The following is a 16921-nucleotide window of genomic DNA, read 5'->3' on the forward strand; positions in this document are numbered from 1 at the left end:
GAAATTATTCATACAGGATGAGGTGACTGAATGACAAGCGCCCTAGGTAACGTAGGACAGTATTGGCAATGGGGAAAAGCAAAGGTTAAACTTGTGTGCACACACACACACACTCCAGATAATTATCAGATGCCAAAATGACCCTTAGAAGAAATCTAAAAGCCATTGCTTCAGAAGTGATGCTACTGTCTGTGATTTGAGCTTGCTTTTCCAAAAGTGAATGAATTATTCTCACTATAATCCCTTCCAGGGTTGTCCTGGCACACCTCATCAACCACAGACACAGAAACTTTTTGTGGGGTTTGTACCCCAGAGTTTACCACAGAAAAGTCAGTGACAACTAGAGTTGCCCCTGTGAGCATAAGAAGCCTGCTTTGCATATCTCCCCATTAAACCTCTTTCTTTTTTCTTTCCCCCTCTCTAACTCCTGTCTGCCCCACTGGCAGGAGTGCATGGTTGATGCTGACTCTTCTGACTTCAGGTCAGGTCCTCCCCACTCCTAGAAGACCCTCTCCAGACCATAGCTCTCTTCCACATTTCTGAATTCACAATGCTTATTTGTAAATTAACCTCATGCTATCTTGTCATTTCTTCCATGATCATTTTGGTGTGGTACAGCCCAGAGTTTGGTTTCTGGAGTCAGACTGTTGGCATTTAAATACTAGCTCCTACATAGCTCTGATATTTTTGACCAAGTTATGAATCTTGCTAACCTTCAGACTCTCTGTCTGTAAAATGGGCATTTACCATATGTCAGATGGTGACAATTCCACCAGCTCACGCATGTGACACTCTAGGCACAGGGCCCCGCATGGCATAAGGAGAGGGACCAACCGTACCAATTTGCCCGAGACTAAGGAGGTTCCTGGGAAGCAGAACTTTCAGTGTGAAACCCGAGAAAGTTCCAAGCAAACTGAGTTAGTCCTCCTAGCTGTAAGCATTTCATTTATATTATTCAAATTTTATCATATTCATATTTTGTATTCCTTGGGAATCCTATGTTACATCCTTCCCCCATTAAGGTTCACAGAGGTGCATACCTAGGTGCTTAAACATCTTCATGTGTACTGCATTTTCTTAAAGGAGGTTTGCAGTACTTTATAGTAATAAAATTCATAAAGGACTGGAAAATTAAAACAGATGACATGGGAGTCTAGAAGGAGAAATTGTTAGGAATATAGCATTGGCTTGAGAGATAATTTTTGATTTTGCAAAGACATTTTTTTTAAATGTATCTCAAATGCCTAGAACACTGCAAATAATAAAAGAGGTTAACGATTATCTCCAGGAAAACATCATACACAAAAGAAAATATAATCACAGATTGCTACTGTTAAATCAAGTGATCAAGCAATCCCTAAGTGCGGCGTAGCTGCAGGGCTGTCTCACCACACTTCATAAACCCAGCTGGTAAGAAAACAAAGAAACCTTTATACCCACGACACAGCAGGCAGCATGGGCTTCATGTAGCCACAGTTCCCCTTGCCCCTCCACCCCCTGAGTTCCAAGGAAGTACGTGGCCAGTGGGTCATGGGAGCAAGCACAGGTAGATGCTGAGAACACAGTGGATTTTTGTCACAGCTGAGAAGTGCTAAGCTTAGGAAACTCGCAATCGTGTAAGGGGACCACTAGCAAACCTGCCCAACGGGGAGACATTATCTGTATCAACCTGGTTAGGAAGCAAGTCTTCTCTGGGGAGGAAAGGGAGACTTTATTATTGCAAAGATGGTTCTTGGCTGCCCAGTCTCCCTTTCCTCTCAGATAGTGACCCAGAAGTGGGGACTTTATTAGTCCACCCCCCGTTGCTGGTGCCACGTGGCTCTTGCCTCACCAGGAGTGTCAAATGTTAGCCCCCGCCCCCTCCCAGTTATCCTGTGGTGAGCTTCCTTGTGGCTCAGCTTTCTTCCCACAATCCCCAGTTGCTTCTTGAGCCCTGGGTTAAACATTTGCCTCCACAAGTAGAAAAAAGTCATGGGGTGTGTGTGTGCTTTAGCCTGTTCAGCTGCTATAACAGAATACCATAGACTGGGTGGATTAGAAACAACACATATTTATTTCTCACAGTCCTGGAGGCTGGAAGGCAGAGATGAGGGTGTCAGCATGGTCAGGTCTGCTGAGGGCCCTCTTCTTGGTTGCAGACTGCCATCTTCTCCTTGTGTCCTCACATGATGGAAGGAGAGCTAGCTAACTCTCTGGCCTCTTCTCATAAGGACGCTTATCCCATTCATGAGGGCTCCACCCTCATGACCTAATCACCCAAAGGCCCCACCTCCAAAGAGCATCACATTGTGGGGGGGGCGGTTAGGATTTCAACATATGAATTTGTGAGGATACAGACATTTAGTCCATTGCAGGGGGAGAGAGGGAATTTGGGAGTAGCATAAATAGGGTCACATGTGCCTCTAAATTTGTGTCAGGTGGAGCAGAAGGACACCAACAGTAGCTTAGTTGTTCTTCATCATGGCTGCCCATTTGAATCACTTGGAAGATTAAAAAAATAAAACACCAGTGTCCACTCCCTCCCACTCCCACCCCAGAGACTCTGATTTAATCTGGGGGACCTGGACATAGCATGGTTTTAAAACATCCCAGGTGAATTTAATATGCAGCCAGGGTTGAAACTCACTGCAAGTAACTGAATCCTCCTCTCTCCTCCTTTCCTTCCCACAGTTCATGGCCCATACTGGAGCTGAAAATGTAAAATATGATATAGTAATGATTGCTTTTATTTTTACATATGGCTTCCAAAGTTTGAGCAATATTTTATATCACAGTGATGAGTATGCCTGTCTCTAAAACTTGGTGGTTTTAACTCAGTGGTAGATGGTTTCACTTTTATGTTAAAGTCTGTTTATTCATAGTTTATTATGTAGCAAGGCTGTTTCTTAGGCAGTTGTCTATTCACAGCTTATCGTTAAAAACCAACAACTAAAACCTAGAGGCAGTCTGGCTTGTTTCTGTTTACTGCAGGGATGGAAAAGCATTTTCTATAGTGCTAGGAATTCTCTCAGATTAAAAAATAGCATCTTGTTGCTGGATTAGGCATAATTGTTGTGGATTTAGTACCCACTGTAGCTTGTGGAGAGAATCAGAGGCCACGAGGACTTGAGGCTCTGGCATGGAACTCTTGGTGGCATGTGCAAAAGCCATTTGAGCAAAAAAGGTTCACATCATGGGCCTATTTTATTACCAGTTAGCTCAACCACCGTGTTCATGGCCTACATGAGATCTAGTTAGGATCTAGCTCATTATTTAATATTTACTTCAAAACTAACAGCATCTTCATACTTTCTTTTTTATGTTTATGTCTTCGTTCAGTTTAGCAATTTTCCTTTGATTGTCTAAATAGAGATTTTTTTTTGTCCTAGGGGGAAAAAAAAACCTCATTAAGTTCTTTGACATGCATTAGCTGATGAAACCATAGTAAAGTGTTAGAAAATATTTCTAAATATTTTAGAATTTCTAAATATCTAAACTATTTCTAAATATCTAAAATATTTCTGATTTCATTGCATCTTGTATTCTTCATTGGAAAATTCCCGAGGGCTGATTTTCTCCTTATTCTAGATTTTTTTAAAAGTTAGCTAATTGCTATAGACTTAATGCTTGTGTCCCCTCCCCACCCAAATTCATATGTTGAAATCCTAACCCCCAATATGATAATACTAGGAGATGTAGCATTTGGCAGGTGATTAAGTCATGAGGGTGGAGTCCTCATGAATGGGATTTAGTGCCATTATGAAAGAGACCCCATGGAGCTCCCTCACCTCCTGCCATGTAAGGACTCAGCAAAAAGATGGCCTTCTGTGAATCAGGAAGCAGATTCTCACCAGACACCGAATCTGCTGAAGCTTTACTCTTGGACTTCCCAGTTTCCAGAACTGTGAGAAATAAATGTTTGTTGTTTAAGCCCCGCAGTCTATGGTATTTTTTTATACCCACCCCAGATGACCTAAGACATCAGTAAAGCACCATTTTTATTTTTATGTTCTGCATTTGGAGTTTGGCCATCTACTATTACTCTATGGTCATTGTGAGGCTGTCAAAACCTCCACTCCTTCTGTAATGACCTGAGACTTTTATTGTGGTGTCACTGTGCAGAGATGATTGTTCTGATGCCTTCCTGCTTAATCTCCCAGCCTCTGTATTTGTATTCTATAAAGTGGAAATGACACTTGTATTAGAGAGTTATTCTGTTAATTAAGGGGCAATATATAAAGCACCAGGCACATGGAGGACACTTCCATAATTCTGTTTCTCTTCTCCCATCTACTCTGGGTACCTCCCCCAGAGTGGACATTTTTGGGGGTGCTTTTTCTACTTTTAATTTGGGTGAATTTCTGTGGTTCATTCACTCTAATCTTTGTATGTTTACATGTATTTCCTTATTTTTCCAGTTTCAGATTTCTGAATGCTCCTAAAAATTTTTCTTCCTCCATTTTTACCTTCTGTTTTATGATCTTCCTGTCTACTTACTTCTTTCTTTATCTTGATTTTACCTCCTTCAATCATAAGAATAAGCCTTAATTAGAAAATATTAGTGTTGGCTGTTTATGTAAGAATTTATTGTGCACTAGAAGAGAGATTTCAGTTTTATAAATACTATAGGACATTTCAAATAGAGCCTGAAACCCTCAGAGCTTTAGTCATCTTCCAGACCTCTGGTCAATAAATCTTACCAACGTGAAATGAAAGTTGAGTCATACTTTTGTGTTTTGTTGTTGCCTTAATATAATGAAAGCTACTGTTTTGTGGCTTTTATGCTATTGAAATAGAAACTGCTCAACCTCAAGACTCTTGGGCTGGAAGACCATCATACCTTTACCACCATCTGTACTAATGCCCATGGGTTAAGACTCCGAGCTTCCACAGCAAGGGATGCGGGTTCAATTCCCTGGTCAGGGGGAACTAAGATACCGTATGCCGCTCTGTGCAGCCAAAAGAAAAAAATGCTCATGCTGTCTGACCACTAGTTTAATAAGGAGGGCACTGTGTGTTTTTCCCTTTCATAAGAAGTACTTGTTTGTTGCAAAATTAGCCTAACATCTTGCTTTTGCAAAACCCATTGAATTCCAGATTTTTGTGGACAATGTCTCATACTCACATGGATAGCTATCTTTTACCCAAATCCATAATAAACCCAATTTCCGAAGCCATTACCTGAAATTTCCTTTTGCTTGTTTCACCTATATTTCATAAAAAACTTACATGTAGCACAACAATAAAAAAGCAATGTTTGTGCCTCTTTTTAAATAGGGATTTGCTTTTAGTAAGTTGATTCCTCTGAGCTCTCCATTATATTTTTCATAGTCCTAATAGGAGCTTCCTAAAATATCTTCTATTGTACCAGGTATAAGGTAGATAACAAGTTTGATAACCCCAAAGAGACTTGCGTTAAATAATGTAAACAGAGAGGGAGGTGGAAATAATCAATAAAGGCATGCGGAGAGACCATAAGGACAAGGTAATTTGTATTTACTCTGAGGTTTCTCATTCTAAACTCTCCTGCTCTCTCCAACCCACACATGTTTAGGATAAATACCTTCTTCTCCTTCTGTATTTGACAGTAGCTACAGATTCCTTTTGAAGGTCGGATTTGAACAATTGAGTAGGCATGAATTTTCATTTTTAAAAGCCAAAGTTAGAGAACACTTTTCTTCTTTTTAAAAAAATTTTTATTGGAGTATAGTTGATTTACAATGTTGTGTTAGTTTCTGCTGTACAGCAAAGTGAATCAGTTATACATATGCATATATCCACTCATTTTTAGATTCTGTTCCCATATAGGTCATTACAGAGTATTGAATAGAGTTCCCTGTGCTATACAGTAGGTCCCTATTAGTTATCTATTTATATACAGTAGTGTGTATATGTCAATCCCAATCTCCCAATTTATCCCCCCCCATTTCCCCTTTGGTACCGTAAGTTTGTTTTCTACATCTGTGATCCTATTTCTGTTTTGTAAATAAGTTCATTTGTACCATTTTTTTAGATTCCACATATAAGCGATATATCATATGATATTTGTCTTTCTCTGTCTGACTTACTTGACTTACTATGGTAATCTCTAGGTCCATCCATGTTGCTGCAAATGGCATTATTTCCTTTTTTTATGGCTGATTAATATTCCATTGTATATATGTACCACATCTTCTTTATCCATTCATTGGTCGATGAGCATTTAGGTTGCTTCCATGTCTTGGCTATTGTAAATAGTGCTGCAATGAACACTGGGGTGCATGTGTCTTTTTGAATTATGGTTCTGTATCTAGAGAACACAGTTAAATGACATTCTTGCGTTGTCAGTACTGATGGGTGCTAAACTGGGATTATCATGCACAACCTGTGTAAACATAAACGCGTTACAGCTGATGAGGTAGCATATTTAAGAGTTTTTTCATCATTGTCCTTTCCTGATCATTTTTTTCCCCAAAATATTTTAAGATGGTTGTGCGTGATTCTGTACATCAAAATTTAAATGTCATAGTTCAGTAGTGTAACAAAGGATTAAGTGTTTAATTCTTTATTTTAATTAATTGTCAAAGGTTACCTATTTAATCTTAAGTATTTATAAATAGATCAAAATAATAATGAAGAGATGACTTCTTTAAATGGATAAAAACCAGTTCAAGACTACTAGCCTGGGGATGCAGTTGGAGTCATTGACTAATAATGTATTTAAGGAAATGCCCTAAGTATCCTGAGCCATTTCCTTAATTGGGCAAAGGGCAGATGTCCAAGGCCATCCCTGCTCTAGGAGGGCAGTTAGCTTTGTCACTCCTCTTACGCCTGCATGCTTTGAGCATAGTGGACAGTGATTATTGTTAACATCCATGCAAGCTTACTAAGTGACAGGAAAGGTAGTAAGCTCTGTGCATGCATGAAGTCTCTTAAATACTTGCTGATAGTCAAGGGAGTAAATAAATGAATAGTCATTGCTTCCAGCTTCCAACACAAGAAAAAGCTCTTTTACTCAGCTAGTTAAGTAGGTCTAGATATTTATGGGAATTTCAGTATTTTTTCTTCATGAGTGAATTATAACAACATCCTTGACATCTATTGATGTTAATATTCAAATTGAGTTGATAATGTTAAAAAGTGCTGTTTTCTGACATATTTGGTGTTTAATCACTTTATAATATACTACAATCCAAGTAAAGATCTTTCTCAAGAAAGACATTAAATAAACACAGTTGTAACAACATTGTAATATGAATTAATTCAAGAACTATTTAAAAAATCCCCATTTAACCAATATCATTATTATCTGGAGAACAGATTAATGATTTGTAATTTTCTGATGATTAAACTTCTTTAAAGTTTGATGTTCTCATATATCATTAGAATGAGTGTGCCACTTATAAAATATTAATTATTCATAATACCCAAGAATTATATCTGCTTTATTCTTTTATTATAACTGTCCTGAATAAATCAACCCATGATAATTTCTTTATATACTCAACTTGACTGAACAAAGATGGCAACCTACTGTGGCTTTTTATAGCATGTATATCATAAAAGTTTTACTAGTGCATCATATAATTATTCAAGCCACAACGAAGGGCATGCCTACTAAAATACCTTCATTTATAGCCCATGATTCTGGTTATAAATACTTAAACACACACTACTGATTCTGTAGGGTTTTATCTAGCTTCTATATTGGTTTCTCTAGAATTCAGTTTTCTTCAAAACAGGAACTATGTCTTTTGCATGTCATTAATTAGTGGTGAGAACAGCACAAACTAAGTGAATGCTATCTTTTTTTATGTATTATAGAAGGATAATGTTTACAAAATTCTTTAAGTGGTTTCGTTCCTCAGGCTTTCATAGCATTATCCAGCTAACTTATAGCCAAAAATAAAATGGATAATTCATAATATTCTAAGTAAAATTTTCTTTTAAGGCTTAACAAACATTTGTTGCTAAACATATGCTATGTTTACCATCTTTGTAAAGGTAATATTCAACAGTATGTCTCAAAATATTGAAAGCACCCATTATTAAATATCCTGTGAAAACACTTATACCCTGTCATTGACAATACAATTAAATTCCTTTAAATTTCTTTTTTTTTTTAATTGAAGTATGGTTGATTTACAATGCTGTGTTAGTTTCAGGTGTACAGCACAGTGATTCAGTTATGCATATATATGTAAATCTGTTCTTTTTCAGATTCTTTTCCCTTATAGGTGATTATAAAATATTGAGCATAATTCCCTGTGCTATACAGTAGGTCCTTGTTGTAAATTCCTTCAAATTTCTTATTTTTATTTTGGAAAATACCTACAAGGATCATATGGCCAAATGAAAACAGGATTTTGTTAAGGGATTGCGGGAAATTTTTGTTTTGTATTTGTGTTGTTTTAACATAGCATCTGCAATAGAGTAATACAAATATTTCTAACATATTTAACTGCATGTTAAACTGATTACCTATATATGTCCTTAATTACTGAAATTTATATTGCTCTAGAGATCACTTATAATATCACTCTTCAAATTTCACATGACACTGAAAATGGCATTTTGTTTCAGAAATGTCTAGCAGAGCATGGGTCACCTGAGGGCTTGGGAGGGGTACTTCGAGACTCGGTTTAAGGATTCTTTGTGTGTGTGTGTCTGTTTAATGTCCAGCACCTGTTCTTCCTGGAGCCTACCAGCAAAGCCATTCTCAAGGGTATGGGTACATGCATCAGACCAGCTTGTCATCCATGAGGTCAATGCAGCATTCACCAAATCTAGTAAGTGCCCATTTGAAGCATTCCTCCTTCCCTGGTTTTCATATTTTATCTCCAGAATATAAATGCACATAGAATACTGTTGAATTGAATATGGTACATTTTTTATATAAAGGGTAAATGATGATGTGTTGCATTTTTACAAGCTTCCCTAAAGAAGTGGAAGACATATAGGGGTAAACTGTTGAGAAGGGAAGGCACGATGAGAAAACACGTAAACAGTAAAACATACAAAGACTCTACCAGTACTGTATCCTAATTGTTATCTCATGATTGGAAGTAGTCAACTATGGTCTTCATTCAGTAAAAAAAGCACAAATATCTGGTCATGTTAACTAGTTAATCAAAATGGCCACTGAGAGCTAAATGACACAGCCAACATATGTCTTTGAGTCCTCCTCTGGAAATCTTGGAGTGCTGATTCATTCACTGAATGTAAGGCTTGGAAGCAGTGTTCCGGGTCATTTAGTCAAATGTGGCATCTTATGCTGAAATTGCTTCTCCAGGCTCCCGACACAGTCCCTTGGCCTTTGCCTGTGCACTTAGAAACAGGTGGCCCTTCTAAGCTTGTAAAATACCTTTTTTAAAATGTATTTTTGTTGAAGTATAGTTGACTTACAATATTATATTAGTTTCAGGTATACAACATAGTGATTTGGTGTTTTTATGGATTACGCACCATTAAAGTTATTATAATATTATTGACTGTTTTTCTGGGCTATACGTCACACGTCTGTGACCTACTTATTTTTTATAACTGGTAGTAAGGTATCTTTATTCACTCTAAGGTTCTTTGCATCTCAGCCAGTTTCCTCCGTCTATGAATACACTTGATTTTGAGATTGTCTGATATTATTAGCTAAACTCTTGGCCTCAAATGAAAACAAATATAGTAAAACTCATTTTAAAAATTTCCTCATTATAACAAGGATTTAATTATACGTACTTAAATATTCAGGACATTTATATGCTAAATTTCTATCACTGTGATACAAAAACCTATTGAGTATATTATGGATTTTTTCTTTTATTTGTTTTAAATATTTTTAAGAGGAAACAAAAATTTTTAGTAAAGTTCATTACCTCTGCCAGGGGACCGACGGTAGTGATTTGGCAGTGACTTGGACCTGTCTGCCACTATGGTGGGTTTTGTTATCTGAAGAATGTGGACTAGGGCAGAATCTACATAATCTAAGGTCTCTGGGCTTATCTGAAGCTGGGGGAGTGGCTTTACTGCTTCAGAGCTTACTTTTTGACGGGCTAGCTATTGTATTTAGCGGCTTGCTCTGGCCCCATTCTGGCCCCCAGTATTACGTCTTTTGCCAGACTAGTAACCTTGAGATGAACACAGTCAGGACAGACAGTACGCTCTGGTTTGCAGGACTCCAGATATAGATGTGCTTGGGAAGATTCCTGATAGTTACTTTATGCGTGGGTTGGTTTGTTGCGATCAGCATTTGCGGCTGTGACTATCTTGGTGTCCATCGTGTGACCCCATCTTTCCTTCCTCAGAGGACCTACCGAGCCATGTACGATTACAGTGCCCAGGATGAAGATGAAGTCTCCTTCAGGGATGGCGACTACATCGTCAACGTGCAGCCCATCGACGACGGCTGGATGTACGGCACGGTGCAGAGAACTGGGAAAACCGGGATGCTTCCGGCGAATTACATTGAGTTTGTTAATTAATCATTTTTCCTTGCCCTTTGAGCTTTGTTCTAATGTACACTAAACGTAATCTTTTTAAAAGATAGAAGATACTTTTAAGACAACTTGGCAGTTATTTTACAGTAATCTACCCTTCCTTTGACAATTAGACACGCAGGTACCAGGAAGAAGGAATGACTTCTGGGCTGAAAACAGCAGCATCTTCGGTAATTCGTGTAAACAAAATAATTAGGTCTGGAGACCTGGTGCTGCTAATTGTGTTAATGTTTTCCTTTGATTGGCTATCGTGAACCCTTCTGGGAAAATGTATTTTTGTAGACTTTAATAGAGACGTTGATTGTCCCTTAAATGTCACAAGTATATGAAATAGCTGTCACTTTGGAATCACCAGAAGCCAGTCCTCTTAATTCAGTAACACAGCCGATAATTTAAAAACCATTTAGCTTTTGAGTCACGAGGCAATTTCCAATTCAAGTGAAAATTGCCTAAATATATTAAATGTAAGCAGTGGCAGAATGACAGTTTGGTTAAAATTATATTGACTGGTGGCCTTAGGGATCTAGAAACTTCTACTGAACAAAAAAATTTCCTCGTTCCCTGGGCCAACTTGGGTCTATTTATTTCTCATTTGTACCGAGGTATATCCTACTCTCCATTTACATTCTATGGACCTAAGTATATGCTTGGCTGCATAGAATGTCAGGACCAAATTACTTCACAGCTACTCTACAAAGGGCAAATTTTAAGGTCATCTATATTATTTCCCTAATACTAATAGCCTTTTACCCTGTTGCATGTCATGTAGGTTCAAGCTTCTGTAACATAGGCAGCTGCACTGCCTGCTCCTGTTATTAAAACAAAAAGTGTGGCTGATATCTAAAAGCCCTTTCCTCTAGTTGCCAGCTCATCAGAAAAACATAACTTGAAAAGTTGCTTGAGATTCTCTTGCCGCATTGCACTCTAGTTTTGAAGGATTTACACCTTAGGAAATAGATGTATACTCTAGCAAATAAGTGATTTAGGTGTTTATTGAACAGCTTTCATTAACTTAATGCCGCTATTGATTTAAAAGCAAAGAAAACTTCATAAAAGCCAGTTACAGAGTTGGCATACGAAGTGTGCTGGGGGAAGCCAGCGAACAAAAGATGACCAGCTCCGCACAGAGAGACAGGTGATCTGGTTTCTTATCTGGGAAAATGGTATTCAGATTCTGGAATGGGAATCTAGCCACTGAAACCGCTTAATGAAAAGACTTCCTTTCCACTTTCTGGTTTTTATTTTGTAAATCACATCCAGGGGTGAGACTGGGATGTCAACAGAGATTTGAGGTACAGGCCCAACAGGTTGTTCATTAAAAAAGAGATCGTTGTCACATTTTCATTTCCAAATGAGTGACTTTGCAGGCTCTTGCTGGATTCACAGCCGTGACCGTCATGTTGTGAAGTTTTACCTGGAGTCCACAGTCAAGATCACGGGAGAGACTAAGGTCCATCAGCAACTCTGTGTTTTTCTGACCATGCCCATTAGTGAGACTTGCAACAGGGTAGCAGTCATGTAGGGTCTGACTCTATATCTGTAATGAAACTGAAAAAGTAAAGTTACAAAAATGCAATCAAATGTATGGGCCTTGGGGCTTTCTGCCTTAATGATATATTCAAAGAAATTAACAAAATATGCTGTAAAACATCTTTTACTGAGATGTTTATTGGTCCAAAGGCAAATGTTAATTCATTTACACCTTTGAAAAGTAAGCACATCATTTTGAAAACCTGTAGTCTTATTTTTATCGGGCTAAAAGAGTAATTAAATAAGCTTTATTACATTCAAGCTGCATCTACATGACACTGATGTAAAATTGAAAAGAGAAAAATTCAGGTAAATAACTAGAGATGTTTTGAGGGGGTTTTACATATTACCGCATAGCCAGCTTGGCTGATTTTCTGTCATTGAAATGACCAGTTGTGATTCAGCTGATTAAACCCCATATCGGTCTTGGTGTCTTATACAAAAATCTGCAAAGACAAGCGGAACTTGGAATATTCTTGCAAAAATTTCTGTGCATTAAAACTGAGGGCAATAAGCTTGCTTAGTTTTATTATACCATTAAGTAAATATTTAAGATTCATCCAGACAGACTACTTTTTTGTGATTATAAAAGAGTAGTTGTTGATTAAATTTGCAGATGAAATGTAAGACGGGTACAATTTTTGATAAATAGCACATTTATAGGAAGCTCAAAGGAAACCGATTTGAAATGATGATTATAATCGGGGAAGTAACCATAAAGTAACAGCTTGACGTTTCATTGTTTTTCTCATCCACTGATTTCAAAATCAGATTCACTGAATGTAAACGTCAATACTTATTTGGGGAATAATTCTCCTAAAATTTTAAGCTTCACATAATATTTGCATAGTAAAATGTTTCTGCTTTCCAGCCTTTAGGAATTAAGATCGGATCAGAATTTAACTAGAGGGCAGTTACTTTACAATAAAGACTGAGGGAGAACAAGTTGCACATGTTCCTGATGCTATGATTTGATAGTGTTGTCACCATTACTAAAGCCTGTCAGGATATTAAGCATCTCAGCAGAAATATAGGAAACAATAGATGTATAAAACCAAAGTGCTATTTTTACAGCATCATTTTCAAAACTGTATTCTCGAACAACTTTTCTCCTTTCCACACTCCCCCTCTCGCCTTCGATTTGGCAGCAGGCAGATGCTACATATAACTCTGACAGCTCAAGAATGGTTTCAAAAACAATCCTGTTAAAAATCAAGTTAAAGAAAACTGTGTAAATGCCTGAGCACAGAGAGCATGCACCTGATTTTTTAATGTGTTCTCAAACCTGATAAAAGCACAAGGGCAGTTTGATCGCTTTTCAAAGTTCCGAAAACAGAACTGTGCATGGATCATCTCTCTCTTGAGAAGAGCATGGCAACAGAATATATTGCTTTTGGTGTAATTTTTTGTAGTAGGCATTTTTACTAATTCTCGTTCTCTGGGAAAGCTTTCTATTTCTAACCTGTGGCAAGACAAAGTCTTCATGTCTTCTTGTTATTGTTTACACATCCGCAGTGTAGCCCACTTTGAAATATTTATCTGGCTGTCAATCTCCACGCTGTCCCTGCATCTTCTCAGGCCTCCCCCACCTCAGACACCACACAGGAATTTGCAAGCACAATTCCCAGGAGCACCTTGTATGAATATGGATGCGATTAGAGCAGCCCCTCTCTTGCCACCAGGTTCATTGCATGAGGATGACGGAGATACATTTTCGCCAGTCTTGCCACAGTGTTTCTTTCCTTATCCTCCATGTTGAGCTAGACAACACTCGGGGATTTGGGAAGCAGACTTTTCTAAACACACAGTGGAAGCTCAAGGTGCATCTCTTTTTCAGGTTTGTCCATCTCCAGTGGAATGTTTTTAATGAAAAGATAAAGGAAATGTGTGTGATCCTTTAATACACCTCCCTATATAAAGTGGATATATTATAGTTTATACCAAAATTATAATATAGAGATATAAAAATATATATAGGTGCCTTTTTGATTACCCTTGTTTATTCACTATGGTCTTGGAAAGAAAACCAAGCAAGCAAGCTTCTGCCTATTCTATAGTAATATTTTATTATATGATGGGTATTTTTTATGGTGGGGAAGTGAGATGCTCCTGACAGATACAAAAGGTGATAGATGATTGTATTTTACCTCTAGAGGTTTAGGAAATACTGACTTCTTCCGTCTATTTCTGAAAGGTTCTTTGTGGATTTATATATAGTTGAGATGCATAAACATTAACTTTAGGTTTGAGATTTAAAATACCTATTGTAAGATAGAAGAATTATGTTATGAGGCTGAATTCATTACACAAGATGAAATTCACTTCATAAATTCATTATACCTTAGCTATTTGCTTCTGATAATCTGAAAGTGGCTAGAGTACGGTTGTTTGGGGTAACTCGACATGGAGGTGAGAAAGCTTTAGTTAATAAGAAGCTGTGTAAACGAAGTTAAGAATGCTAAAACGAAGGTCTCTTTCTGAAGTATTCCATGCCCATTAGGGTTCTTTCCAGGCACTGTCAACCAGTGCTGATCCAAAAAACTCAAGACATTGTACGATGCTTCTGTGGTCATCATTCCCTGATCCACAAGCCTGGAAGGATCCCTAAGGCAAATCTCCTCCCCAGTTGTCCATGTTACTTCCGTATCTTCATGGGAATTCCATATGCTTTTTGTGTTTGACATGTGGTATTCAATTTGCATAGTATATACTTCTTTGTAATCCAGTTGCTGTTAAGAATGATTTATTTTAAAGGAAAAGAGAAAACTGCATCACAGTTCCCTTCTTCCGTGTTCATACAACGAACTGCTGAGCGTTTAGAAGCAGCACCGAGTGTGTTACAGGAGGGGTGTGGAACCGTTGGTCTTTGACCTGTGATTAAAACCCAAAATTGAATCATTGTGCAGATTGGCTTCTCTTTGCTTCAAAATATGTAGAATTGTCATCGATGATTAATTTGCAAGATTGTACTAACTTTGAGAGCATACAGTTGTACAGGAAACACTTCATGTTTTTAAAATGAAGGGGCTTACAGAACAATACAATGTTATTAATATAATCTGGCTTTTGTTATGCAAATTGTTAACACCAGCTATTAAAATATATTTTAGTAGAAATGCTTTAATTCATGTTTTTTTCCTCTACACTGTGAATCTTTAAGCCTTGGTGGACTAGAGCAACATCGTGCTGCCCAAAGGACTAACCTATGCAAACTAGTTCACATTTCAGTGGATGTCACAGTAATTGTGTAACAAGACGTTATTTCCCCCTGCATAATGTACAGCGGCATTGAAATAACACATTAAGCCTAGCATCATGTATGTATAGATAGCTACTCACAAACCCTTCACGGCTACCATAATCATTAGTATTACCATTCGTTTAAGAGCAGATCGCTGATTTATCTGTTAAAAAGACGTCAACGATGTCAGAACAAGAATGACAGATGGATGCGTCGGCCTTGGCTTCCAAGTGGTCCCTGCAAGCGTTCTCCTGTGATAGAACCGCGTTCTCAGATGCGCTCTCTCCAGGGTATTATTATTCTGTGTCTTCTTTCTGTATTTGTAAAACATTATAACGCTTTAATTTCCTATCTCTACACATTCGGTTTGCTTAAATAAATGCAGGATATAACAAAATGGTTCCACTTGTTGGTTCTCACCTTGGTTTCTTGGAGCAGGGGTCATTGATAATACCCTGGGTATGGGTTTATCGAGACAACTCACGTCAAATGGCCTCGAAGGTCTGTGGTGGCCTCAGTGCACTAACCTTGGTGAGTCATTCAGAATGTGTCTTCTTCCCCCAAATAAACTTAGCTTTAAATGATAACAATATTATGCTTTTGCAAGCTCAGTCTCCTTCTGATTTTATATCAAAGTACTATAGTAATACATCATCGTAGTTCACTTCTTTCAAGATTAAATTCCTCATATGTCCTCAATAGTACAGTTTTAATTTTCTTGTATTTGTAAGATGAAAGAAACAGCTTGCAGCAAAGAATAGAAAATGCACAAACTGAGTGCATGAAACAGGGAGATGCTCTGATTTCCCAGCTCAGAATGGCTCATTTATCATAGAGGAGAATTGCTTTTTTCCTGTTTCCCATAGTTGGAAAAAGTGAGTTACTTCCTTTTTTTGCCCTCATATAAATCTACTGAGACGAGGATCTTAGCTTTATTGTGTTATTTTGTAAAAGCTCCTCTTTGATGGTGCCTAAACCCTCCTAATTGTAAACTGATAAACTCTGCTGATGACACATTTAGTGCTCTTGCTCACAGAATAAACCCTCTTCATAATCTTGAATTTTGTGTTTCTCATATTCCAAAAGTATGAAATGAATATTTGTATGATATTAATCAGCAAGCATACTGATAATATTTCAAATGACAAAACAGCTTGCTTATGTATTTATTTGAAGAATTTACTTTTTTTCTCTCGAAGTTTTTTTTCCCCACCATGCTCACAGATTTTACTCTTTGGAACCCAACCCACAGAGAAATGAGTAACTTAGTAAGATTTTTTTTTTTTCTGAATTAAAATAATTTAGTTTTAGAATAAACTATGCTTATATTTTTATTAACTTAAAAATTTGTGAAGTTAGTTGTACAGGTAATTGAGACATATGTGACCACTAGAAGTCTACCAAAGTAACTTTTTACAAAAATACTTACACATAACAAATTGAAAAGTAGATTAAAGGAAAGTTTTGTTCCTTTCTTTATGTAATTTGCTTCTCCTAAGCAGGGGGGTTGAATAGAGTTTTGTGATGGCAGAAAACTGGATATGGTCCAAGTGTGAACTTCAACTACTTTCTGCAGTTCTAAGCAAAATTCTCAGGCCTTTGTCCATTTATATTTGTACTTGGGAGCAGCAGAGTTCTGATGAAAAATAGAATGAGAAAATGGGTTTAAAGGGTGAAAAGTCAGTATTAGAACAAAGGACCC

The 16921-nt window shown here is 37.5% G+C and overlaps 1 protein-coding gene across 1 annotated transcript in view; it reads left to right on the plus strand.

Annotated features, from left to right (window-relative positions):
• Positions 1 to 15624, plus strand: part of NEBL (nebulette) — a 339992-nt gene extending 324368 nt beyond the window's left edge. The window contains exons 6-7 of the mRNA XM_082619567.1: positions 8641 to 8747; positions 10257 to 15624. Of these exons, the coding sequence (XP_082475693.1) occupies positions 8641 to 8747; positions 10257 to 10433 (284 nt within the window). The 3' untranslated portion in view covers positions 10434 to 15624. The remainder of the gene's footprint in view (positions 1 to 8640; positions 8748 to 10256) is intronic.
• Positions 15625 to 16921: the final 1297 nt, after the last annotated feature.

Source organism: Mesoplodon mirus (assembly GCF_964341445.2).
Source record: "Mesoplodon mirus genome assembly, chromosome: 4".
Classification (NCBI taxonomy): domain Eukaryota; kingdom Metazoa; phylum Chordata; class Mammalia; order Artiodactyla; family Ziphiidae; genus Mesoplodon; species Mesoplodon mirus.